Consider the following 26,771-nt stretch of genomic DNA (forward strand, 5'->3'; position numbering starts at 1 on the left):
TTTTGTGGTAGAAAAATGACATATCAAACCATTCATGTTCCCTTCCATTCAAGTGGAGAGTGAGTTTGCCTCCCAGTGGAAGTACATAGGAGAATTTTCTTAAAGAATTGGGAAGTGGCTGTAGGAATTTGGACAGTCATGAACTGGCATCGGTAACTGGGCGCTTACTCCTCCAGTAGCCAAATGTTGAGGGTAATGATGATGGTTTATGTCTGTACAGACTTTTTTCATACTGTGTGTGCAGTGGTATTGGTGTTTTTGTTTAAGTACTTTTCCGTGTTTAATTTGTATCTGTGGTTTAAAAGTCTAGTTCTTATTTCCTGACTGTACTTGGGAAATCAGTGGCTTTGTCTCTCTGATAGTGATTTTGCAGGTACCAGTTACTCTGAGGTCTTATCCAGTAGTAAGGTACTTTATCCATTAATTTCTTTGTTTCTCTGGCACAAACGTGACAACATTTAATTTAGTGTAGCGTTAAATGCTAAATGCTCTCATAACTGCTTATGAGAAGGAATGGAAGCAATGTATTGACAATATCTGATAAATCCAGGTGCCTGAAATGAGTAAGGCACTTGTTTGCCATGAAGCGGTATTATATAGTGGGAAGAAAAGGAGACAAAGATGTAGCAGCATTGGATTGTATTCCTGGCACAGCCATTACTTTGTTGAACGACTTTGAATATTTTATCACACAGTTTCCTTCTCTCTATTAGTAGTAACAATGACAGCAACTTATTGGGCACTATTTTCAGGTTTGCTGACAAGTTTTTGTCTTGGAGCTGAGTTTTATTACTCTTATTAATAGAAGACATATTAATCAGTCCATTAAATGTGTCATCTGTCTTGTATAAGTTAAAACATTAGAATCATAGAATGGTTTGTCTCAGAAGGGACCTGAAAGCTCCTCCTTGCCATGGGGAGGGATGACTTCCATCGAATCAGGTTGCTCAAAGCCCTATCCAACCTGGCCTTGAACACCTCCAGGGTGGGAGTAGCCATGACTTTCCTGGCTGAACCTATTTTGATTTTGTTTACAAACCTTTGTTACAAGTGAAAAGTAACTTCAGTTTGTAGCCCCTGCAGTCAGACTGTGCATTGAAAGGCTCATCATTTTTGGGCCCTTTTTTTCTGCTTCTAGGGCTGCTTCTCTACTTTGTCACTTTAGCTTTCAGATCCTTATAAATATTACTGTATTTGTTTCATTAGAAAGCAAGGGATGGATTTATGAACTGGAACTTCTTGCTCTCCTGCAAAATGCTGGGATAGGTTGTACAAGTGGGGCACGGGAATTTGTACAAGGGGCTGATGGCAAATTGGTGTTTTTAGCATCCACTTGCCCCTGCCTTTTTAGAAATAACTGGATATAGCAAAGATCCATTTAAGAGAAATCACAGGTTGTTGCCCCTGGAAATGTCAACTGCTTCTATCTAATTTAATTTTGTGCTATCACATTTATCTCCCTGTTTTCTGCCATCACTATGTGCGATTATTTTTCTTTTTTCCCCTTGGTGTAAATGGGCCTGCTAAGAGGAAAAGATATGTTAATGTTTTGCAGAATCTTCTAGATAATAGAACTATTTACTTTGTCTCAGGATTTAGTTAATGTAGTGGAAAGCTTCTCCTTAGGGTAAAGTACTTCTTTGGTTCATGTCATTCTTACCGTTATGGCGTTATAGTGTCTAACAAGTATAAAGTAATATATTTATCCTTCTTTGGTTCATGTCATTCTTACCGTTGTGGTGTTATAGTGTCTAACAAGTATAAAGTAATATATTTATCCTAATAATGTGCCTCCTGGCTGCCTCCAAAGGAAACAGGAATAGCATTTTACAAATGCAGCATCAAAATATGAAGAGCATAAATTAAACCTCTTTGTATTTATAGGAATGTGCGATAGCCTACATCCAAAGTTTAAAGGTATTGAGGCTGTAGTGCTTGCAACCACCAAGGGAGAGCTCTGAAAAAAATAGGCAGTGAGATCATTAGTAATGAGAGCAGAAGGTTAATCCTTCAGATCACAGCTCTTCCCTGATCCCACCGTGTCCTGGTGACAACCAAGTCACAAGGTGTTTTGCGTATTGGTTTGTGCTGATCTTGGTTCTCCTACATCTGTCTGAGTGGAGGTTTGATTTACAGCACGACCTTCCCCCTTCTCCTCCAGCTGCGTGTTCCCTCTTCGCTGTGGCATTAACGCCTGTCTATTCACGGTTATCCAGTTTGAGGTAACAGAAGAATAACTTCTTTTGTAGTGCTAATTTTCTGTTGGTTTAGGTGCCTGCAGTGACTCACCCTGGGTTCTGTTCAGCACTGATGTTGATAGAAAGGAAAATCCACCCTTCTGTCCTGAGAAGGAGAGGTTTTAAACTGGATCAGCAAGCTAATCTGACCTGTTCCTAGCCACACAAGCACTCGTGTGTTGGTACAATGGAAGGAAAGAGCTGGATTATGTTTTCAAGATGAACAGTCTGTTTTTGTTAGCAGCCCAGTGTTAAATTTGCTTGAGCCAGACTGAAACCGTACCCCCAGGCTGTGTGCTTCATGAGCAACCTTGGCTGCCCCAGCGGTCTCTTAAATACTTACCTTGAACTACTTTGTTCCAGGTCATGATGTGTCTTTCCTAATGGGTCCTGTGTGCCCTAGTGTACTTTTCAGAAACACAGTGGTGCACAGAATTGCCTGAGTTCTCTTGTGGGTTTGTTTCTGCTGAAGCCTCCCGGGTGTGTGAGTTGTGTGAGCAGGAGTGGGAGTGCCGAGGTGCCTCTGGGAATCCTCCTGTGTGTAGGATCACATTTACCCGAGCGTGGGTATTCACCCAGGATTGTGCAAGATGTGGCTCGCAGATGGAGGCTCCAGGGCAACCCAAGCAAGGTTGTTCAAAATTACACTAGATGTGCTTGTACGGAGGAGTTATTCTCCCCACGTCCTAAAACCTGCATTCTTTTGAGAGAAAAGCCATGATCTGTTATAATTTTGGTCTCCCACTGTATATCTTTCATTGCAAGTTAATAGCAGTCAGGTGTGAAGCGGCAAGGAGGGCAAAGTCTAGGAAAAGACAGATACCTCTTGTTCAGACTTGGAGTGAGAAATCGCAGACTGGAAGTGATGTGGGAATTAATTTAATTCTGGTTCTGCCTGCTTGACAAAGTTTCCTGGAACCCTCCAAATGCAGGTCAGGCTTTTACAGCCACGCAGTCCCGGATCTTTCTTTAGCAAAGTCTTTTCAGTAACCAAAACAAGCCCTGTATAGTCACGTGGAGCTGCTGAGGAGGGTCCTGCTGCTGGGTTTGTGGTGCACGGAGCATTTTCTCTCTGTTGCAAGCAGATGTCCTTTGGACAGAGCTGCAGATCTGTTCCCAAATTGACTCAATAGAGGCAGTCTGTTTTGGAACAGGGTTTCAGGTCTGCCTGGTGAAGGTCTTTGTGGGTGTTTTAGAGGTGCATGGAAGGTCTTTGTTGCTCTAGAAGTGATGCTGAGAGCTGGACATCAGCCTGGGGAGGAGCGGCATGGAAGATTGGAGAGGCTGGAAAATAAGAAAGCAAGTGACAAGGGCAATGTTTGCACTTTTACAAAAAACGTTTGGAAAAAGATTGGACCACTAAGCTTGGTGGTAGCTGAGTCCTGGGGAGCAAATGTGTCCGCGAGCAGTCCTGGGGCAGTGGCTCTCAGAGTGTAGGAGGTGATGGGGAGGAGAGGCTTACTGTGGATAATAGCAGGGTGGGTGAGTTGGGAAGCTGAGGTAGGTCCTTGTCCTCACTCTGCAGACACTTCAAATTCAGGGAAACATCCTGAGCACCCACGCTTTGGGGCCCAAGCATAATTTCCACCATTTTCTAGAGCTCACTGGGATTTCCATCCTCTTTATTTCAAGAAATGTGTGAAAACACTTCTGTTGTAGCTGTGAGGAACATCTGCTTTCAAATGTAACTGTCTGAAATCCATACTGCAGAACAGATCTTCTGCTTAGATAGCTCTGCACTTGGCATTTTTCCTCAGTACTGTTCAGGACCTCAGGCTCCACCTTGCCTCAGAGTCACTGGAGTTTGCTTGTGAAGCAGAAGCTGTTAGCTTCTGTGTATATTTAGTTTTCATTTCTATTTTTATATAGATGAGTACATGAGTATTTTTAAGTGAATGATAGTAATTTGGTCTTTCTAGTTTTTTTTTTTTTTAAAGTTGAAGCACCGTTGCTGAATGCTTGCAAAGAAATGTTTTTTTGCTGGCAGATCTATAGTAAATTCAGATGTAGTGAAGAAACCTATTTCCTTGGGATTGTGGATGTTTTTAAGTCCAGATGTCAACTAGTAGGGGCTAATTTCCAGTACAGTTAAAGTTCTCTATTATAGGCTTTGCTATATTGTTGTGAGTACTGAGATTGTTAGTTTTTACAGCAAAGTATTGGGCAATATGTGAAGATACTCGGATGTTTTATCTAATACAGCCTAACCATATATCTAGCCTTTTTATCCTTCCTGTGAATGTTAGCAAATCAGGGTATTTTTTGTAAGATTCACTGATAAGAGGAACCTAATATGTGTTCCCATGACTATAAATTGTTGACTGAGATGTTTTTATTGTGTGAATATATTGAAATCTCTGGGTTTGAGTTTGGTTTTGATCAAGTAGTACATGTGAAATCATGAAAGTCAAGAAATGGTGCTTGTGTGCTGTGGGTACTGAACCTTGAGCAGCAAACAGTCGATCCACTGGAACTACTCTTGGAAAAGATTACCTACCTAAGAGCTGAATAGCTGTGTAAATAATAACGTTTGCAGGCAAATAAGAGATAAGAAACGTTTACATTTGCTGCATGTTTTAAATGTGAATCGCTGGCAGAGGTCTTTAAGTGAGACTTATTTCCACGAAGGGCAGTAAATCAAACCTTGCTGTGTTATAGAGCAAAGTCAGTATCTGTAGTGATTACTGTTCTATGTAGTCTTTTTAAAAAGCATCCAGAGATACTTATTGCTCTGACTGAAATGTAGTCTCACCATAGATAGGTATACAAAGATTATTTTCAACTAGGGGTGGTAGAACCATTGTTATACTGAAAGATACAGGGGAGTTAGGAGTTTGGCAGTGAGCCAAGTGGTGGAGCTGCTGAATTTAACCAGTGCTGTTCCAGCCACCTTGATGATGCTGTGTTTGGGTACAAACCATGATGCTTTGTTGTGTGTAAGCTTTACTTGGGCATAGTGAGCCAAGACTTTCCATGGTGATACATTGCAGTGTTAGACAAGCAAAAGGTTTCTTGATTTGTTATAAAAGACAAGTGAAAGAACGGACGATGAGTTTTATAATTGCCTTACTTAACAGGGATTTTCCAGTTTTAGATTTTATGCAGTTGCCTGTGACAGCTCCTGTTGGGCAAACTGAGATGGGAACATCTCGTATCAGCTGTTGTACCTGTACATGCCGCGATGAGAAGTTGCATAAGGTTTTGTTTTCTTGTTAATTCATGCTGTTATTGTAGTGTAATTATTATAAGCAGGTCAGTTAGTAAACACATTCCTGGAAGGATTTTTTTAGAAGAAAACTTTTGTTAAATGAGAAAAACCCTAAAGGTTATAACAGCATTAGCATAAGCAGCATATCAGGGCAAATCGCTGATTATGTGTTAAGTAGGATCAGTCCTGAAAACTGCCGGTTTACTTCTGCAGACTCATGAGTGTGAGTGCTGGTTGCTTCTTCTCATCACTGTTGAACAAGTGTATAATAATTTACTTGTGGCCTTGTGTCTTTGTTGACTGTATCAACTGCTTCTGTATCAACTGAACAGCTAGGATGTGTGTGCAGAAATATTTGCTTGCACAATTTTTCTGTAAGTTGTATTCTTGCATATATTAGCAGCTCCTGCTCCAAGATCTAATCTGCCAACCTTTCCTACATGACTGGTCCGGGTTTGAACACTGATTCCTCAAAAACCGTAACAACGGTAATTACAATAGTGATGATGATTACAATTAGATTACATAGATGCTGTGTAAATATCACAATCTGGAATTGTTTGCCAGAGACTGGCACAGGACCTCTACCTCTTGCTTTGCGTTCTCCTAATCATAAGATTTTAAAGAAAGAAAAATAGAGTCTTATTTGGCCTTTAAGAAGAAGCTGCATTTGCAAAAGATACTTTTTTTAATCCTTTAAAAATCGCGTTTTAAGTGAAAACTATTTTTGTAAGTTAATTTTTAAAAGCAACACTTTGAAATAGGTGACTTGTAACATCCTGGCTTTCCTGAAGGGGGAACTGAAATAGTGATTTCCTCTGGGTAGCAGATGTGCATCACAAAGATTTAGAGCTGGCCACTTGCTTTTGTGAACCAGGGTGACATTCCCCTTAGTCTGTCCTGGTGGAGTGTCCTTGGCTTGCGCTGCAGCCTTCGTGGGATTAGCACAATTTATGATTTGCGATTCAAAGAGAGCATTTCCAGGTGTGGGGGTTCTGTGCTGTTTCAGGTAAGCCGTAAGAGTTTGACGTGAGACCTTGGCATGGATAGCTTAGAAATGGCGGAAAGGCTTCCTCTGTCCTTCTGAGGCGGGAATAAAGCTGTTGGGATAACTGCAAAAGCACATGGGAAGAACACTGTAAGAGCTTAGCGCCTCTCTAATGAAGGAAAGTCATGAAACCCAGAAAAAATACTTTTGGACAGGCTCTCCTTTATTTGTCGGACAGGGAATTTCTTTGGAGAACAATTTTCAATAAAGCTATTAAATCAATTGCCTTCACTTTTGCTTGTAACAGTGCTTGGTTAAATTCTATTTCTGCTTTGTAGGCACAGATAATTTCTCCAGCTTTATAAAGAGAACAAAAATGCATCCACCTGCCCTGAACTGGGTGAGACCAAATTATAGTACAGCATATAACTTCTTGAAAAGTGGGTAAACTTTTCTGTGTGTGCTCTGGATTGAGCTCTAAAACACCACATTCTATGCTGCTATCAACAACAGTGTAATTTTTCTGGACAGCAGTAGCCTATTGGCTGGCGCATGATTTGCTTTAAGTATCTTTTGGTGACAGCCTAAGACTGTAAGTCTCATCAAACGATTACTGAATCTGCACTTTAGCCTATTGAAGGCTTTTATTTGCCATCACTTTTTGCCTTTGATCTGAAAGTTAAAATATATACACGTACATTTTCCCTGGAGGAAGATTGCAGTTTCCTTCTCTTACAGAGATGTTCCAGTTTGTATAATCTTTAGGAAACATTTCAACATATTTAGTGATCAGGATTCTCATGTACGGAGCAGTGGCATTACTTGTGCTCTTAGGGATTGTGTGGAGGTTGATGATTTACAGTCACAGGTCATAAAGATTTCTAATGAAGGTATCCACATTGGTATTCTGATGTGGTAGGAGAGAATCTTTTAAGTCACATAATGTTTTCAGGTAATATATGCTATTCAAATGTCATTAATTTGAAACCCAGGTTCTGGATTCCTTAGGCTCATAGAATCACAGAATGGTTTGGGTTGGAAGGGACTTTAAAGCCCATCCAGTTCCACCTGCTCTGTCATGCCGTGCCGTGGGCAGGGACATCTCCCACCAGACCGGGCTGCTCAAAGCCCCATCCAACCTGGCCTTGAACACCTTCAGGGATGGGGCAGCCACAACTTTCCTGGGCAACCTGGGCCAGTGCCTCCCCATCCTCATCGTGAAGAATTTCTTCCTAATGTCTAATCTAAATCTTCCCCCTTCCAAATTAAAGCTGTTCCTCCTCATTCTGTCACTCCATGCCCTTGTGAAAAGTCCTTCCCCAGCTTTCCTGTAGCCCCTTTCAGTACTGGAAGGCCACTATAAGGTCTCCCTGGAGCCTTCTCTTCTTCTCCAGGCTGAACAACTCCAACTCTCTCAGCCTGTCCTCACAGCAGAGGTGCTCCAGCCCTATGATCATCTTTGTGTTTTGCGTTTGCGTAGCGTCCAAAGAAATAAAAATATCAGTAAGTGCTGCGGTCTGTTGAGTGGGAATGAAAGAATTTTCCCTCTTCTATCGGTGTCTTGTTCTGTTTGTGCTAGTGGTTAAGACTTTTAGCCTAATTTCTGCATAAAAAGACCTGCTCTCATATGGGTTGTAATAATATGTTTGAAAACAACGCCCATGCCAAAAGCTGTAGAATTTATTACAAATGCTGTCTCTTTTTTTTTTCTGTCCTCCAGGTCTTTTTGGATCCTCAATTGATCCATGTTTCTGAACTCTTCCTTGTAACCTTCGAAGGCAGCCAAAATGAAGTTGAAGCATAACATCAACCCCGTTCTTCTACAGTTCATCAACTTGATAATCTTGGTGTACTCCTTTGTAACGTACATTCCGTGGTACATCCTTTCAGGATCAAGGCAAGCTATAGCAAAAGCCAAGCAGGTTAAAGCTAGACCTGTGAATAACAAGCCTGGAGGTGCATACAGATCTGTGAACAGTCTGCACTGCTTAGCTTCTGTTTTATATCCTGGGTGTGACACACTCGACAAAGTTTTTAAATATGCTAAAACTAAATATAAGGACAAAAAACTCTTGGGAACACGTGAAATCCTAAAGGAGGAAGATGAAATCCAGCCGTCAGGAAAAGTTTTTAAAAAGGTAAGTCTTTTTGCAGTCTGTCTTCACAAGTTTTTTCAGAAGGTGTTTGTTCGCTTTTGCAGCAGTTCCAATCCAGTAAAGCCAATCAAGGGAAAAAATAAGTTTCTCTACTTAAGTGGAGTAGTTGTGAGAACAGTTAAATTCTCAAATTCCCAATCTTTCATTACTCTGCATTTAAAACAAACCGAACCCATCTTTTTGCATTCTTGAGTAGGTATCCTCCTTTATGGTTTCAGCCAACAAAAAACCACAAATGTGGTTTAGGTGTTTGTTTTTAATATTCAGCTGATGATGAAGGTGTGGCGGCTTTAAAGTTTTCTTTCTAGGTGAATTGAAAAGAAAAGCCTTCCTGTGTGTTATTCTGAACTATAATCAGAAGTATAGAAGAATTACTTGATGTCTATCATCACATGTGCCTTTCCAGTAAGCTTAGCTGTAGACTAAGGATTTACTGGTTTGCCCTGTGAATTCAGGGCTTAAATGAAATTTTTGTTTGCAAAAGTATTGCACAGACTTGAACTGGAAGATTCGTTGTTTGTGGTTTGGTTTTTTTGGGGATTTTTTTTGCCCCTTTCAATCACCTTTAAGGGGAATGGAGTCCCTACTAAATCTGTAATTATAGTGTGGGGGAAGAGGCGTAGTTTCAACATGAAACTGTTACTTCAAGGGCTGACTTTTTATAGTCTTTCAAGGTCAGGCCTGTGTTGTAAGTTGCTGCTTTGTATTTGTTCGGAGGCATTTAAAAGTGCAGTTTCGACTGAAGAAGCATGTCAAAATACCATTAATGGGATACTCTCGTGTGTGCAGATAGGTCTGCACTTCTGTCTTAAAGTTGTTAACTATATGGTATAGAGATAATTTTTTCCATAAGATTAGTTTTCCTGCAGAAGAAAAAATTATCTCTTCATATAATAAAAGATTCCTTAAATATTGCTAGTTTTAATTCTGATACAGGAGTATAATATTTACAGTAGAATTTGGTTAATATCACAATACAAAACAAAGTTCAGTTCTGTTAAATTCTTCATAGAAGCTTTACTTGGTGCTGAATCTTCTTCCCAGCACTGGAGTTAATTTTTCAGTATGGAGGAAATGCTGGGAAAAAATGGGTACTTGGAATCTTTCTTGGTGCTCGTTTTGCTGCCTTGTTGCCCAGTAAAGAAATGGAAAGGTCATGTTGTACAAAGTGAGCTTCTGAGCACAAATCAGTATTCTGGCTGCCCGTGCTCTGTTTTTTAAACAGAATTAGTAACATAAGGCTTAAGAACTTAGGAGTTTTAGCCTTTTCCATTATGCAAGCAAAGTATTCTGAATATTGGAAAGCTGAAGAAAGTTGGTATTGACCTACTTACATTACTTGTTTCTTGGTATTTAGACTTAGAAATTACCTGATTTAGGTAATTTTGTCTAAGCTTGACACAACAGTTCATTATGGTGGGGTGCCATACTTGCCCTCATGGTGTATTGGTCCAAGTCTTGGCATCCTGCTATGAGAACATGCTGAGAGTTGGGGTTCTTCACCCTGAAGAAGAGAAGGTTGGAGGGAGACCTTATAGTGGCCTTTCAATACTTGAAGAGCACCTGCAAAAAAAGCTGGGGAGGGACTTTTTACAAGGGCATGGAGTGACAGGACAAGAGGGAATGGCTTTACATGGGAAGGGGGAAGATTTAGGTTAGACATTGGGAAGAAGTTCCTCACAATGAGGGTGGTGAGGTGCTGGCACAAGTTGCCCAGGGAAGTTGTCGCTGTCCCATCCCTGGAGGTGTTCAAGGCCAGGTTGGATGGGGCTTGGAGCAGCCTGATCCAGTGGGAGATGTCCCTGCCCATGGCAGGGGGGTTGGAACTGGCTTTAAAGTCCCTTCCAACCCAAACCATTCTATGATTGTTGCCTAAGTCTGAATTTAGTTTGTTTCCATGAAGGAATACTGTTTCTTAGCACCTCCTCACATATTTTAGCAAGTAGGGAAAATGGGAAAATTTCCCAAGATTCTTTGTTTCTGAATGTCAGGATTCTTTTTCCATGGTTTTTGTCTTTCATAACTTGAATCTTTTTGTTGCCTGGTTTCCTTTAGCAAAGGCAACTCGTAGAGGTTTATTTGGTGCACCTTTTTGAAAAGGTGCATGACTTCAATTTTTAGATAGAAACTCTGTAATTTCTATACCTTACAAGAGCAGCCAAACTAGTTAATTATATTTTCTTTTTCAGAAGTTAAACACAGTGGTGGGTAATGATTGATAGATTTTTCTGCGGTCAGCTGCAAGTCAGGGGCAGATCTGAAAGTAGATGATGGGTCTGTGTACTGAATTGCATTACCTGTTTGTAGATGTGCCTCTGTGCGGGTTGTGATGGTCTAGATTAGGCTGACCGGTGGGTTGTTAGTGGGGTAAATATATACGTCAAAGTAAATATTAAGCTTTTGATTCTTAGCAGAGCTGTGTGTTCACACTTCTAGCTAAAATTATTTAGAGCTAGATATTCAGCATTTTTAAGATCAAATACTACAGTAATTTATTCTGAGAACAATGATAACCCAGATAATCTAATTTTTTAAATTTTTACGATAATGTATTGTTAAAAAGGTTGATTTATTCCTCTGTAGTTGCCAAAATGACAGAAACTCATGGATGTTAATAAACCAAAAATACTTTTCTTCTGTAGGGTCCTTTTAATCCATGAATTGGAGGGCATACCTAGTATTAATTTCATAAAACATTTATTTGTCAGGATAAAATAATGGTGAAAATACTTTACTAATTGAGATGTGTTTAATTGGAAAGATTTTAATTTAAGCAGAGCTTAAGTTTTATGATGCCCAAAGGATGAACTTTATTCTGCTGAGTGATTATTTTATGTCAGTTTACTTATAGGTTAAATTGTTATGTGCTTGCTTTTCTATGTTGGTATGTGGGTTTTTCTTTGTTTATTTACGATCTTTTGTTTGTTTTGGAAATTGTTTCTTTTGTTCTGTTTTAAGAAGGGTTTGTAACAAAGAACAGAATTAATGGAAACAGTAATAAATAGGACACAGTGGGGAGAACTAAATATGGTTTGGGCAGTGGAAAGTGATGGATGTAAAACCTGTGAGAGGTATGTGAACCAGTAAGCGCATGGGCCAGCACTTGGGAATCCAAATATTAGTCATAATAGCTGATACTGAGACTTAATGGGAAGTTTCAGGAAGATTTTTGTTATGCCATGGCATTGAGCAGTGAAAGACTTGCTTATGATGTTGAAAACCATAGTGCTATGTAAATTATAATTTAGGGTCTGCTTTTTTCAGAAGTGTTCACCTACGATCCATGTTTTCATGTGAAAAAATGCCAAAAAAGGACATTTCAAATAACCCCCTTTGTATTATTTTTAATATACTTTTTGCAAGGAAATATAGTTAATTCGTGTTCACTGGTTTCTAAACTGTAAATTGTTCTTCAAGCCTCATAAGCTAATTTTAGGAAGACCATGAAAGATAACTGAGGTCAGATAGTTTAATGACTCTACATGTTCCTGTAGCTCTTCTGAGAACTTTTTATGACACCTTCACGCGAGAAGTTTAAATGTGGTTGCCCTAGAATCCAGAATAAAGAAATGTTCAAATTTGCAGCTTTCCCAAATATTAATCAGTACTAATATTTCCAATACATTAAATGGATAACTTAAATATTTGAACAACTTGCGGTGTATGTATGTTCAAAAGCTGGTGCACTAGAGGGCAGCATTTTTCTATTTAATGTAGTATTTCAAAGTCAACATTCAGAGGTGCTGTCTCTTCTGATTTAGTTTGTGGTTTATGGGTCTGTTTGATCACTTCTCGATAATCTTAACTTCTTCAGCTCTTCTCTTTCAAACTATTTTACAGTTACTTTCTCTACCTATATCAATAGTTATGTAGCAGAAATAAGTTCTGAAATTTGTGAGATTGAATGCGTGTGAACGTTCAAAAGATTGTGGCACTTAAAATCAGTCTTAACGGCTGTTTAGAGTAGGAACATTGGAGAGTATTAGCAATAGGCTCCCAAAAGAAGGGCGAAGAAGGGAGGTGGACTGGGAGACATGCGCAATGTAAGGAAAGATGAGAGAAACCATAACCTGCTCTGTGTCCTGCAAAAGCAGCCTGCAGGGAAATGCAGAAGAAGGGGACATACAGAGGCAGTCTGTTAATGTATCATAGGGAGGGAATGGAGAAGAAATGCTAGGCATGGGGAGGAGAGGAATATGGGAATTTAAATATATGGAAGGCAGTAGGAAAAGTAAAACTCAAAATAGCTGCATTGAGAAAGGTCTTACCTGTTTTCACACGTTGGTGATGTTCAGAAATGTAACTATATTTCTATATATATAAAAAAGTGTAACAGTGCTGTATGTCCTTTCTGTGGGTTTTCTAACCTCTTAAGACAGGCAAGCACCAATAAGGCTTTTTACTACTTTATATCAAACTTGTTTAAGCAGTGAGGATAAATTGTTTAGGAGAATAAGGAAAAGGGAGGGAAAAAAAATCGGAATTACGGGTGTTATTCAGAAAGACCTATTTTTGACCATTCAGTGATACACTATTTTTACTTCAGTGAGTTACATAGTAAGTGATGGAGATGGCCAGTCCATACAAATGAGCAGGTTTTGGCAAACTTGCCAGAAACAGCAACAAGAATCTGATTGTGTTTCTTGGTCTAATTATTTGTGAGCAGCAGCATCCCCGAGGCTGTGCCCGAGTGCAAGGATAGAAAGGCCCATCGCCTGATTACTTTCTGTTGATTGTTTTCAACTGATGAGCTTGTCAGGAATTTCCAAGTCTGCCAGAAATACTTTGGGGGGGGGGGGGGGGGCGCGATGGGAAATGTACCAAATGGGATTTAATTCCCAGTTACTGAAATTTGGATGGACAAGAAGAGGTGCAGTATTTTCTTTGGAAGCAGGACAAGTTTTCCACACTGGAAATATCTTTGTGTGCGGAAGCTGAAAGGAACTCTCAGGTCCTCCTCCTCGAGGGGCTGTAGCTGTGAGTGTAGATAGCGTATGAGCCCCGTGGCGCTGCAGAAGCGGTCAGGCAGTAATTCTGCTGTTCTCTCACCTGTTACAGCAGGGAGATTCAGTGGGATCTTCCTTCTTCAGGAAGGTTTTTGGCTCTGAAACAGTGTATTTGCCAACAAAGCTGAGTTTCTGTCAATAAAACAGGAAATCCTAAACAGATATTTGTTAGGAATGTTTAGTTTTCTGGTGAAACTGCCAAATGTTGTTATGGGATTATTTGGTTGGAAAAGACCTTTCATAGAGTCCAGCTGTACCTGTCCACTACTCAAACATATTCCTGAGTAGCTCATTTACCCATCTTTTAAACACCTGCAAGGATGGGGACTCAACCACTTCCCTGGGCAGCCTCTGCTACTGCCTGAGAACCCTGTTGGTGAGGAAATTATTCCTTATGTCTAATCTGAACCTGCACTGGTGCAACTTGAGGCCGTTTCCTCTGGTCCTATCACCTGTATCTTGGCAGAAAAGACCAACACCAACCTTGCTACAAAGCAGTTGGAGAAAGCGATAAGGTCTTCCCTCGGCCTCCTCTTCTCCAGGCTAAACAATCCCAGTTCCCTCAGACTGCTTTTGTAAGGCTTGTTCTCCAGCCCCTTCCCCAGCTGTGTATAGGATATCATCAAAGACATAACCTATCACTCCGGGAGAAAATGTTGCTGTAAGGTGCAAGTGCGTTTATAGAAGTCTATGACAGTGGACTGGAAATTGAAGCCAGATTTTCCTGTGCACCAGCTTTCCCATCTGAAGAGAATTGAGATTGCTTAACTTTTTCCACATGATTTTTCAGTACTGAGATCTTCTGGTAAATCCCAGTCCGCTCTCTGTCCTGCTTTTAGTAGTAAAAAAGGCTGAAAAGATTATTCCTCTTCCCCCTTAGTTTTGTTTTGGAACAAACAAACGAAAGAGAATTTCACAGTTTCTGACTGAGGACCCATTGACAAACTGCTGTCTGCGTTCCAGTTTCCCTGTTTGGTCAATTTTGTTACAAGAACGAACGCTGTATCCTAACTTCAAATGGCTGTGGTTTCTTCACCTGGATAAAGATGTAGGCGAGCATGTATTAAGTATTTTCTTTTTCTAAATGGGATTTATTGTTTTCATTAGGTCATCCTTGGCAAGTACACCTGGCTTTCATATGAAGATGTATACATTAAAGCTGTTAATTTTGGGAACGGCTTAGCAGTATTGGGTCAGCAACCAAAGACTAACATTGCTATCTTCTGTGAGACAAGAGCCGAGTGGATGATTGCGGCGCAGGCCTGCTTCATGTGCAACTACCAGCGTGAGTACACATCTCTCCTAAAATGTTTGTCTTGTGATCTTACAACACAGTCTGAAAACAAACCTTTTTCTTACTTCACTTTACACACTGAGAAAAAATTATATAAAGCTTATATGGAGTAGTTAAAACCACAAATAAAAAATACTGCCTAAGGTAAAGACTACACACTTCGTAGCGTTGTGCCTTATTGAATGGAGAACTGTGTAACTGCAGCTGGAGTATGCTTTCAGTAACTCTTGCTCAATGAATTTGTGAGAGGTTTATTTTCTTTTAATCTCAAATCAGTACAGATTCCTAAGTTTCTAAAAACAAACAAACAAACAGAAATCACACACAAATTCATTCACTCTGTTTCAGGAGTTGACGTCAAACCTTTATCTGTGCCTGCAAGTTTTGTTTTAGCTGGATATTTTGTCAACTTTTCAATTTTGATTTTGGTTGGTTTATTGTACTGTTATCTTTAAAAAGTGAAGAGGAATGAGGAAGTCCTGAACTTGTTTTGGGCAGTTCGTTTGGATTAAAACCTTAATAGTTTATAGTAACTATTGCTTAGTAACTCTTTTACCAAACTACAAGTAATTCTTTATTCAAACCTTGGTGTGATTCTTTTATTTTTTGTTGATTTTTTTTATATTTTTCTTTCTTCACATCTTGACTTTCTCATAGTCCGTTGCATGTCATTTAATGCTTTGTGGTTAAGCCTGAATGCTGGTTTGAGACTACACTCAAGGACAAGCTTGAGTCCTAGTTGTTACTTCAGAAACCTTATGACTGTTTTGGTGAACTATTTAAAGTCAGTCTCGCTCTCATTCGTAGTAACTGGATCCTTAACCTTGGCACCAGACTGAGACTAGGTTCTCTGACCTCTTCTTTTTCTCATGGAGTGACCATAAGAGAAGTGTCTTTTGGGCTCTTCTGTCTGATGACAGTTCTAGTTCCTTCTATAATTCCTAGTTGCTTATCCTTTAGTCTTCTGCTATTTTATTCTGGAGACTGCTGTGTTGGGGCAGAGCTGAGTCTGCACAGGGAGGACAAAGTGCTTTCTTTGCAGGATCCGTGTACTGTGTTGGAGGTGCCTTAGGGCACCTCCTGGCAGAATAGGACAGACTAGCTGGAGGTGTCCTTGTGCAACTCCACAGCACAGGGCAGAGACAAATGCAAGTCCAAATCTGCCCATCTTTCACTCGAGGTTTGTAGAGGACCATGAGGTACATCTCTGCCACAGTGGAAGGCCTGCTGGATACCCTAACCTAGTCTGAGCCTAGGCGCAAGGATATGTGAAGGAGCTCTAGGTGTGTTTTTCTTGCTGAGAAACCTATTGAGTGCTGATCTAAACCTGGTATTCGAATTGTTTTCAAATGTCTCTTTCATCACTCCTCAACATGTCATTCATTTGACTGTAAGCCTGGACTGGCTGGGTGCTGTGATCTTCTCAAGAGGGACATTTCTTATTTTCCTGTAGGGTGCTCTAAAAGCTGCTGTTTCTCACAGGCTTTGGCTGCTTCTCTCCTAACACATTTACCCTCCTTCAATAAGAGATGGGCTGTAAAAGCCACATGTGCAGAAATGCCTGGTTTACTACTTACCTACACTAAAGCTGTTTATCAGTTAAGCTTGCTTCCAAAATCTGAAAAAAGTCTAACAAGAAAATTGTATCTTAAATTGTCCTTCTCTGCTCTAAGCACAGTCTGTTTCAGTTTGAGAATATGAGTATATAGCAATTTTCATTTAAATAAGTCTTTACTGTGTGTCGGTGTGGTTATTTTGTGTGTATACTTACACTGTATTATTACTTCAGTTTTAAGGGTGGAGTTGATTACGAGATTTACAGCCCTAGCTCATACCGTTTCAAAATCAGCCTGCTTACCTTGTGTGATGTATGCAAACAAGGAGGTAGTAGATGTTGTGTACTATGACTTCAGCAAGGCCTTTGGTATGGCTTCCTGTGGCATCTGTGCATCCAAACTATTTAGACAGAAACTGAAGAAGTAGCTGATAAGATGGAAAATTCATTAATCCGTTGCTTGAAAGGATCGTGATCAGCAGGACGAAATTAGCTGGGATTGGCACAGAGTCCATTGCTGTTTAACGTCTTTATTGAAGGTCTGGATGATGGGACAAAGTGTAAACATAGCAGTTCACAGCCTGTAGCGGGTTAGTTGGCGCAGCCGGTACACTGGAGAGGAGGGCTTATGTTCAGATGGACCTGTCAGCTGGAAAGGTGGTCTGGTGGGAACCTCATGGAGTTCAGCGAAGGCAATTACAAATTCCTCTGTGTGTACTGGAGTAACCTCATGCACCAGAACAGGCTAGATAGAGAGCAGCTTTGTAGAAAAGGACCTGGGGTCCTAGTGGATAGTGAGTCAACCATGAGTACACAGCGCCTTCTTGCAACGAAGGCCAACAGCATCCTGGATGATGGTAACACGAACGTGGCAGGTAGGTCCAGGGAAGCCGTCCTTCTCCTCCATTTGGACACTGGTGACACCACATCTAGAGTACTGTGCCCAGTTTTGGGCTTCCCAGTCGAAAAAAATGTCCTTCACATACTGGATTGAGTCCAGTGGAGGGCTGCCAAGACGCTGAAGGGGTTGGAGAATGTCACGTATGAGAAGAGGCTGATAGACCGAGGTCTGTTCAGCATTAAGATGAGTGAGTTGAGATCTTGTTACTGTCTAAAACTCTCTGATGGGAGTGTAGGGAGAGGACAAAGCCAGACTCTGCTCAAAGATGTATTTTGTTAAGATTGGAAGCAAAAGGCATGAGTTGAAACATGGGAAGATTTGATCAGATGTTAGGAAAAAAATCTTCATTGTGAGGGTGGTTAAATGCTAGAACAGGAGCTTGGAATGGCTATGAAATCTCCATCCTTGGAGATACTTACCACTGGATTGGCTGTGGCCCTGAGCACTCTGCTGTGATAAACTGTTTTGTGCAAGTGATCTTCCCAGTTGCCTTCCAGCCTAAATTCTTTGATCTTTTTGGTCCTTTCTTCAGCGAGTGACTGCTGCAAACTTGCCTGCCAAAGCAGGGATCTACACAAGCTGTTCTTGGATGAATTGCCTGTGTTGCTTTTAAACTGTCTCCTAATACACAGGGTCAGTTCCCATTTATTGCTTTTTGGATCTGTTGGATTCCTACGGACTGTCTTGGGAATAAAATGCAAAGGCTTGTATCAATTATTTTTTCTTTCTAAATGAAGTACACTTACAAATCCTAGGAAGATTTTTGTAATTTGAGGAGGGGAAAAAAAAAAATCCAAGCTAATGGATGGTGTCGTGTGTCCAATGGTATGCGTGTGTTTCTTGTTTTGTTGGATTAATGTTTTAAATTCCCTTACTGGGATGTGCTTCGGCACACTGTCTGACGTGGTATTTAGCATCTAAGCTGTGTGTCATCTTACATGAACTTGGCTGACTTGTATGTTGGCAGATGATGATATACCATGCAGTGTTCACGTAGTCACTTTGCTGAATGAGTTATAACGTTCAGATGATGTTGAAGAAGCAGTGTGGCAAGATGTTGCTAAATGACTCGTAAACTGAAAAAATGCTAATCTGAGTTTCATAACAACGAGCTGCTGTGGTGGGGTTGTGACATTTTTTTCTGAATGTGAGAGGTATTAAATCTTATGGTACATGGCCAGAACTGATGCCGAGAGAGGGGGTTCATTTGCTTCATACCTAGAATTGGAGAGAATGAATGCCCTTTGTACTGCAGAGTTAACGTGGGGAAGGTAGTTTTTGTTTTATTATGGATTACTCACACAAACAAATGGGTTTGTGATTAAATACTTTTTGATTGTAAACTTTACATTGTTTGATGCTATCCAAGCCTTGTATTTGCAGGAGGTAGAGCAGGGTTGCTAGTTCAAAAACAGAAAAAAAAGTTCTAACATGATAACAGATTTTCTTCCAAAGTATCTTCTCTTCATCTGTGTGAAGAGCTCTTCACCAGTGTGGGCAGATGAAATACCTGAGCCCATAACCAGATAATGAAATAAACAGGAAAGATGCTGTTTCTTTTTTTAATCACACCTTCCTGAAGCTTGAACAAAAGTGGTTATGTCAGAATTTGTTTTGCTGAAGCCTATGAAGGTGCTTTTTATTTGTTAGGTGTGATGGGTGCTGAAACACTCAGTTTAAAGTTTTAGTTGCATTGAAATAAACGTCAAAAGTTCTGTTTTATTTCTTTAGGGCAAGGCTGTGTTCTTGTCTATAAGGTGGCAAATTGAGTGGCGTTAAGATTTTTCTTCATCAGACTTACAGAGCAGTATTCCTAGCCGAAGCCCATCTATCAAAGACTCACTCATACTATTGCATGTGTAAGGACGAACACAAAAGACAACCCCTTCTCAGTGTGAAAAGGAGAGGAAAAAAACATTACCTACATTTTCAGATTTGCCTGGAAAGGTTTTTAGGTGCCAATGTGGAGAAATGAGAATTTCAGACCAGAGTCCTTGCTCTGTGTTTTTCTCTTCGTGACGTGAAATGAGAATTTCAGACCAGAGTCCTTGCTCTGTGTTTTTCTCTTCGTGACGTCCATACACCATGATATAAATGGTATAGCTTTCTCTGGCTCTGTCACAGAGCTGCCAGTTGTCCTTGATGCGTTGATTTGTAGATGAGTAGCGGCATAGATGGCTGTTGCAGAGATTCTTCTTTTCTCTCCAGGCAGTGTCGTTTTGGTTGTGCTTGCTGGCCTGGGGAAACTGGATTTCTGCTTGCTGTTTATGTAACAGGGGTCACTGCCGTAAGTAGGGAGAGCTCGTGGGAACGAGGAGAGGCACTCTTCTGGACTCTGCTCCCACCAAATTAAAGAAAACACAGTGCATGTGCGTTTGCCCTGCAACAGTTCTGAACTATGATGGACTGTTTTAACAAGGAAAAAAATAAGTAGAGGTCAACTATTTACTTTTCGGTGTAAGAAAACTGCTTTTGAGTTCTTCCTTAGTGTGCTGCACTGGGTCAGTAACTCTCTGGATTTCAGCTTCTAGAATACAACAGAGTTTGATTTTATTCTATTTGTATTTTTCATTTTTACTGTGGTGAATATGGCATAGTTACAGCCTTGCTGTGCTATGGGCTTTCTGGTTTTAGTAATTGTGTTGTTTAAATATTTGGCTGAATCCAAGCCTAAAATGCTAAAAAAATTCAGATACCTAATGAGAAGAAAACATCCATCACTAATAATCAGTTATTAATGATTGTGTTGATTGACCTTACAACGGCTTTGAGAATCCCCTGCCTTAGGAAAATAGGAAAGGATCAGTTTTTTTGAGACCAATACATCTCTACCTTTTTAAGCTGCTTTTTTCTTCCTGTCTTTTCTCGTGTAGTTCCCATGTCAGGAAATTAAATACGTTTTTTTAAGTTGTTGATATGAAATAATTGTGATTTGACACTCTGCTAATGAGCTGTCCTTAATATAGGAAAGTGATTTTATAAGAGTCAATTCCCTAAACATTTTCTTTCCTTGCTGTTTGGTATTTTCACAATGTCGGTTCAATGTCTGATTACTGCGGTGACTAAACCTTTGTTATGTTGTTTTAAAGAGATGAGAGAATGTGATAGTCACAGATTTATTACTGAGTGTGAGTCTTAATCTGCTGATGACATCTATTACAGCATTACAGTCATTTCTTACTAGCAGTCAGTTGCAGGCTGGTAACTAAGCACATGAATTCTGAAAGAAGTCACGTAAATGGAAGCTGTTTCTTTTCCGTGTGCAAGAGGACTGTTAAACAGCACATTAAACTGCAGACAGATGCCTGCTTGTAAAATGGTAGAAGCCATGGACGTAAAAGAGTAGGTCTAGATGATCTCTGGCTAGACCCTGAAAAATGGTTGAAACAGTAAATGGTCACAGAGACAGTGATTGTTCTTTATTTCTTCTGTGAACTGAAATTTATCCTGTATCTAAATGTATATAATGTGTATTTTTTTAAACCACAAAACTGTACCATCTTTATATTACTTGACAAACATTTTTACAGTTTTGCCTAACTTAGAATAGGCTCATCTCAGCCTTTTGTTGTAAACCACACTTGAAAGTGTAAAATAAAGATTCATTTTTTTCCCCCTCTGTTTTCTATTCCAGTTGTGACTCTCTACGCCACGCTGGGGGGCCCAGCAATTGTACATGGGCTCAACGAAACGGAGGTGACCACCATCATTACCAGTAAAGAACTGATGCAAACAAAATTGAAGGTCAGAAGACTGCTCTTTGTCTCTCTCTTTCCAATGTATCTGCTCAGTATTGTTAAAAGGGCCTGGTTCCACTGTAGTGAATGATCATTTATTGCCTTTCTATAGGGCAGACACTTTTAGAATAAGATTTATGTATCTGTCTTCATGTACAGAGAAAAACATTAGTCAGTGGATTTAGGCTCCTCAGTGACTGGAAAACAGGATGAGCCATTCGTGCTGCAGTGCTGCCTGGATCAACTCCTTTACAGGAACTGCTCTGGTTTCTAGGTGGATTTAGTGTGGTGTTGTTGGGATGGACTCCATTTTCTCTGAGTCCTCAGACCAGCTGTGGACTCCCCCAGTTCCCCCTTTTTGTATTTCTGCTACAAAAATTGTCATGACAGTCTGTTGCAGGGCCCTTTGCAACAAACTGACCATACAAGGCAACATTAATAACACAATTACAACAATAACCAGAATCAACAACCCAGTTTTCATCAATGATAACCATCCTGACAGTCCTCATCCTTTTAAACAAGCTATTCGACCAGTCTGATCCATCATCAACTTGTAACTTTTTCACCCCTTCTTTTAGAAGCTGAATGCATTTATATATTGTTTCCAAATGATCTATCAAACATCCCTGTCTAGTCTGTTAACAGCTACGTCAACAGCTACCCCAATAAAATTCCACTATTGAAGTTTCCACAACTACAGAAATAAAGAGCAATGACTAGTGCTAGAGATGTACCCCTTATCTTCTTATTTCTCTTTGCTAATAGCTCCTACATTCCCATAAGCACTGTTAGTGATTCCAAGGTCTTTTAAGCTTGCTAGCAAACTTCAGAACAATGTCCACTTGCTCTGCGTTTGCTGCTAATATCATGGGAATACCAAGGCATCAGCCACCTACGTTGGTACACACACAACAAATGCTCCTGCTGATTCAGGGACACAGTCTTTTCTCATCGGGTTCAAATCCATACATGCTTTCTCCCATATCTCCTCTTCTTCTGTTTACAATCATCACAGCCTTCAAGAGCAACCTGTAATGAAAAACTGTTAGCCAAACACCAGTCTAAATATTCTATTGTAATAGAGACAAAAATGTTAATGGCTCACTTCCAGTTATTTGTACTATTCTTTTTTTGCCTTTAATGATGATACCTGCAATTATCTGAATTTGAATAAATACGGTTTTCTTAAGTTGATAAAAAAAATCCACTCTAATATCACAAGATCTGAAAGAAACAGCACAGGTACCCATTGTACTGTTAGGCCGAATGCCTGACAAAGAGTAACAAAACCAAACGTATTGGATGACCAAGTTGTCTATCAGCTTTTCTCTGAGTAATGGCTTTTTCAGTTTTGTCCAAAGTTTGTTGTGCGTGAGAGTACTCATAAGAGTATGAGGTGCTGTTAAAGCCATGTCTCCCTTAAAAAGATCAAATAATGGACTGATTAGTAATACCCAAAGAAGGTTTAACCCAACTGATTTGTTCCTAAGAGCTTTTGCAAATCGTTTAAAGTTTTAACTACTGTTTGCAATTCGGCGTGCTGAGGTTCAATTGTGGCATCTAAAATTTTCCTCTCAAGATATTTCCAGGTTTGAATTTTTTCAGGTGCGACTTGAAGGCAAATTTTCTCTAATGCAATCTTTGAAATGATATTAATTGAGCATTACAACTACTTCGGGTGATATACACAGGTGGAAAAGGAATATAAACCATAGCTTGTATTTGTCTAGTAAAATCAGAATTAATAACACCAGGTTACACAGACTTTGCAAAACAACACTTGAATGACCCACTAACCAAGCACTTAAACCATTACTGATAGGAGCAAAAGCTTTGAGCGATACCTTATGAATGCATTAATCCCTTATTGTGATTGAGGAGGCTGTGGAGAAGATCTGAGCGGGAGCATTTACTGTTGTCAAGCGTCTCTACTGTGTGCTGGGTTGCTGGTTTCCTTGGTTCTTTGATGTTAACGGTTTACCCCGAATATTGTATTTGGAAGGGCGTTGATTTGTAAAGTGACAATTTTTTCGACATTTATGGTAACGGTCCAGGCCCCTTTTGTCTGTTTTTACCTGTATGGGAATTCTCAAGGCTGCAAATGCGTTAACTTTTCTATTCCTTTGCAGTTTTTTAACTCAGAGAATACTCCTTTTGGACTCTTAAACTATGCTTTCGTTAGTGTCTGGCTAAAATTTATGTTTGTCTGCACTAGGACCCAGCAGTTGCTGATCTGATAAGGGACACTGGAATGCAGAGTGTTCTTCACAAATTGTTACTCCCCTAAAGAGAGAGATAACTACAACCAAGCTGAAAGAAAAAAAAAAAAGCAACTTCACATTCAGAAAAAAATGGGAGGGTGGGGAGGAAGAAGGGACTCACACAGTGACAGGGCTGGGTTTTTTCCATTTTTTTTGTTTTCTATTTTCCATTTTCTTTTTCTATTTTCTATGTTCTTTTTCTATTTTTTTCTTTTTCCATTTCCTTTTCTGTTTTCTTTCTTTTTTCTAATTTTTTTTCTATTTCGTTAGGTATTTTACAATTTTCTCCTCTGCAGCCTTTCACTCCAAAGGTTCCAGATAAATCTACCTGTTTGCTGGATGTTTGAGATTGAAAGGTCCCAGAGTTGCATTTTTAAGATTAATCAACAAGCAGAGGCTCAAAGCCCTGTAATCAAAACCCAATTTGTGAGTCCTACAAATGTTTAAAGATCTTCAAACACACACACACGCACAGACACACACAACCACTCTTTTGAAAGCTAACTTAATATACCCATGCAATGTTGTTTATGACCAGCACGATGTTATGAATATTTAAACTGTACATGGTACTGCGCACATACAACAGCTAAAATATGCAAATGTATTATAAAATAAGGTTAATATTGATTGTTTAACAGGTAACGGTCTTTGGTTGTTACAGCATTTTTGTGACAAAGGGCTGTCCTGTGGTTGCTGTGAATTATTCATGCATATGATGGAGCCGGTGGCTGCTTCAGGCGCTGTGGCTTGATCCTCCAGGGAGACACATATGTTCCCAGGGAGCCCGGCTCTAAGGAACAAGCAGGTTTCACCGTTCTTTTGGTTTTTGACTAAACCACAGGCTGTGACTTTTCAACTGAGCTGTCATTTGTTTCAGAAATTCCCACTACAGCCTCAGCTGCGGAGGAGGTTGTTGGAATAGAGTCTGTCTTGCCCTCTACTTCATCGTGCTCAGACTTTAAATCTTTCAGAGCCTCTAAAAGTAATCGCCGTCTTGTCAACAATTCTGGGGCTTCTTTTGATCCATGAAGCAGCATCAAGTATTTTCTCCCCTAGGGCTTGCCAAACAGACACACTGAATGCTGTGGCAAAGTTTGCTTCAAGCCCCTGTCGCTGCACCCACAGCAACATTTCTGGAGGTTATTACCAGCCACTTTTAACCCTTGTCTTTTCAATATTGGCGTTCACATAGAAGGGACAGCTTCCTCCTCTTTTGAGAGGTTATGTTCTGTTCCCAGCGGCTCACCTGATATCACTTCTCAGGTGTTGTTGTGAGGATCTGGATCAATTCGCAGCTCCCCCGCTGCTCTCAGTTACGCTGGGCTCCGTCCTCACCGCACTTTGCCATGCAATCCAAGAAGTTTGTATCACATCGGTTCTATCGCATCGATTCTATTGTGCCAGGGTCACCAAATGTCATTGTTGGGATGGACACAATATTCAAAAGTTTGTGAGCAAAAGCCAAACTTTATTGTTTTACAAGCCTCTTTATATTTTTTCTTATCTATGAGGCACTAAAGCTGTTAAAGTGATTTGCTCAACCGCTCTGTCCATGCGCCTAAAACTTTACTATGATTTGTTGAACAACGCTGTCCATGTGCTACCTGTATCTACTATTTTTCTTGCCAACTTTCAATTAGATGTTACTTGTTTTGCTTTCAAGGTTCTTCTTTGGGACTTTCCAGCCGTGTTATGGGAACATGGTTATCTGTTCAAGATCAATATCCATTTTCTCTTGAGTCCTCAGACCAGCTGTGGACTCCCACATTAGTGCCTATAAATTTAACAATAAAGAAGCAAATGGGAAGAACAGAGAAATGTATAAACTGCTAAATGGCATCATCCTCCTGATTCATTGTCAATGGTTTTTCCAGCAGAAAACGGCTCTTAAATGTTAAGATGGGTGCTCGAAGAGTTAGAGCTGGTTTCAGGTGCTGGAGAAAGCTCGTTAAACGTATGAACAGTCGAAAAACTTTTTGACTTACTGACCCACATGGAAAACGTAGGCAGAACAACTGATCTGCATGAGCTTTATCAGCATGAGTTTTGGGGGAGCTTGACCTATTGCATAGGGGAATTGTTTTATTTAAAAAGCAAGTGCTCTTTCTGAAGTTTGAGAATTCCTCTAAACTTTCTTCTCTTAAATTACTGGAATTTATTTTTGCTTGCAGTAAGAGAATGGATTTCTTCTGCTTACGATGATAACCATCCCTTGTTCCACCAGAACACTGAAAATTGTTTTAGAACTTACATTTATTTTGCGGTCTTTAACTAATGCTTAACCAAATTTTCTGTATTTTTGCTATTTTATATGGCACAGTAATCAAGGAGCAACATAGGAATTACTGTGAACTCAGCATTGCCAGCTGCCCAGGACCTTTTCTTCTCAGTGTTCTATGAGAGTGGAAAGTCAGTTATCTCTACAAGTCTTTACAGCCTTATTTGAAATAAGACCCAGCTCACTAAATGGTTAGAAAAGCTTTTGGACTTGTAAGTGGGAAGTTCAGTTACTCCTGTGAATCTAAATGTGGAAAGTTTCAGGCTTGGCAGCTATCTAAGCTAGACAAGTTTATCCAAGTTTATACTTTAAGTCTTCAGATATTTTATGCATTTTTTTTAAGTGGATACAGTAGATAGATTTATATTTTTCTTCTTGTTGGTGCAAACCTCATTTTTAATTTCTGAACTTATGTCCGTTTCCACAGGAAATTGTTTCTCAAGTTCCGTTGCTGCGACACATCATCACAGTGGATGGCAAACCAACAACGTGGTCAGAGTTTCCCAAGGGTGTCATTGTTCACACGATGGCTTCTGTGCAAGCAATGGGGGCCAAGGCAGATACTGGTGAGTTGTCTCTTCTTTCTGTTCGGATCATCTCATTTTTTGTCCTGCTTTGACTCTGTTGAGTAAACTTGGGGAAATTGCAGATCTCAAACAAATTCTGCACATATTAACATTTTATCATCGACTTTTTCTTTAAATGAAATCTCTGAGTTTTTTTGGTTTGGTTGTGGGTGTATTTTTGGGGTGTGAGTGGTTTTTTTTTTGATTTCAGCTTTTATAAAAGTAAAGTGCTTTTAATAAAAAATGGAGTGACTGCTGAAATATGTCAGTGTATGAGATCTCCCAATCCGATAGGCTCTCCACACATTATGCATTCTCTTTCTTAAAACAAATTGCAGGAAACAGACAGCAGGCCAGGCCTGTGCCCTCGGATATCGCGGTGATCATGTACACAAGCGGATCCACAGGAGTTCCGAAAGGAGTTATGATCTCCCATTGCAACATAATTGCTGGCATAACTGGAATGGCTGAGAGGATTCCGAATCTGGGGTATGTACCAACAGAAAATGAAGTTACATAGTTGCAGATATTTTTAGGGAAATTAATGTGTGCAATAATAACTGCTTTATATTGCTTTG

At 40.0% G+C, this 26,771-nt stretch overlaps 1 protein-coding gene across 2 annotated transcripts in view; it reads left to right on the top strand.

Moving 5' to 3' along the window:
• Positions 1-26,771, top strand: part of ACSL3 (acyl-CoA synthetase long chain family member 3) — a 69,969-nt gene that overhangs the window by 25,624 nt on the left and 17,574 nt on the right. For both annotated transcript variants that reach the window (XM_054074602.1, XM_054074603.1), the window contains exons 2-6: positions 8,154-8,571; positions 14,703-14,880; positions 20,980-21,089; positions 26,055-26,193; positions 26,532-26,682. In XM_054074602.1, the coding sequence (XP_053930577.1) occupies positions 8,221-8,571; positions 14,703-14,880; positions 20,980-21,089; positions 26,055-26,193; positions 26,532-26,682 (929 nt within the window). In that variant the 5' untranslated portion in view covers positions 8,154-8,220. The remainder of the gene's footprint in view (positions 1-8,153; positions 8,572-14,702; positions 14,881-20,979; positions 21,090-26,054; positions 26,194-26,531; positions 26,683-26,771) is intronic.

Source organism: Cuculus canorus, chromosome 9 (genome assembly GCF_017976375.1).
Source record: "Cuculus canorus isolate bCucCan1 chromosome 9, bCucCan1.pri, whole genome shotgun sequence".
NCBI classification, from domain to species: Eukaryota; Metazoa; Chordata; class Aves; order Cuculiformes; family Cuculidae; genus Cuculus; species Cuculus canorus.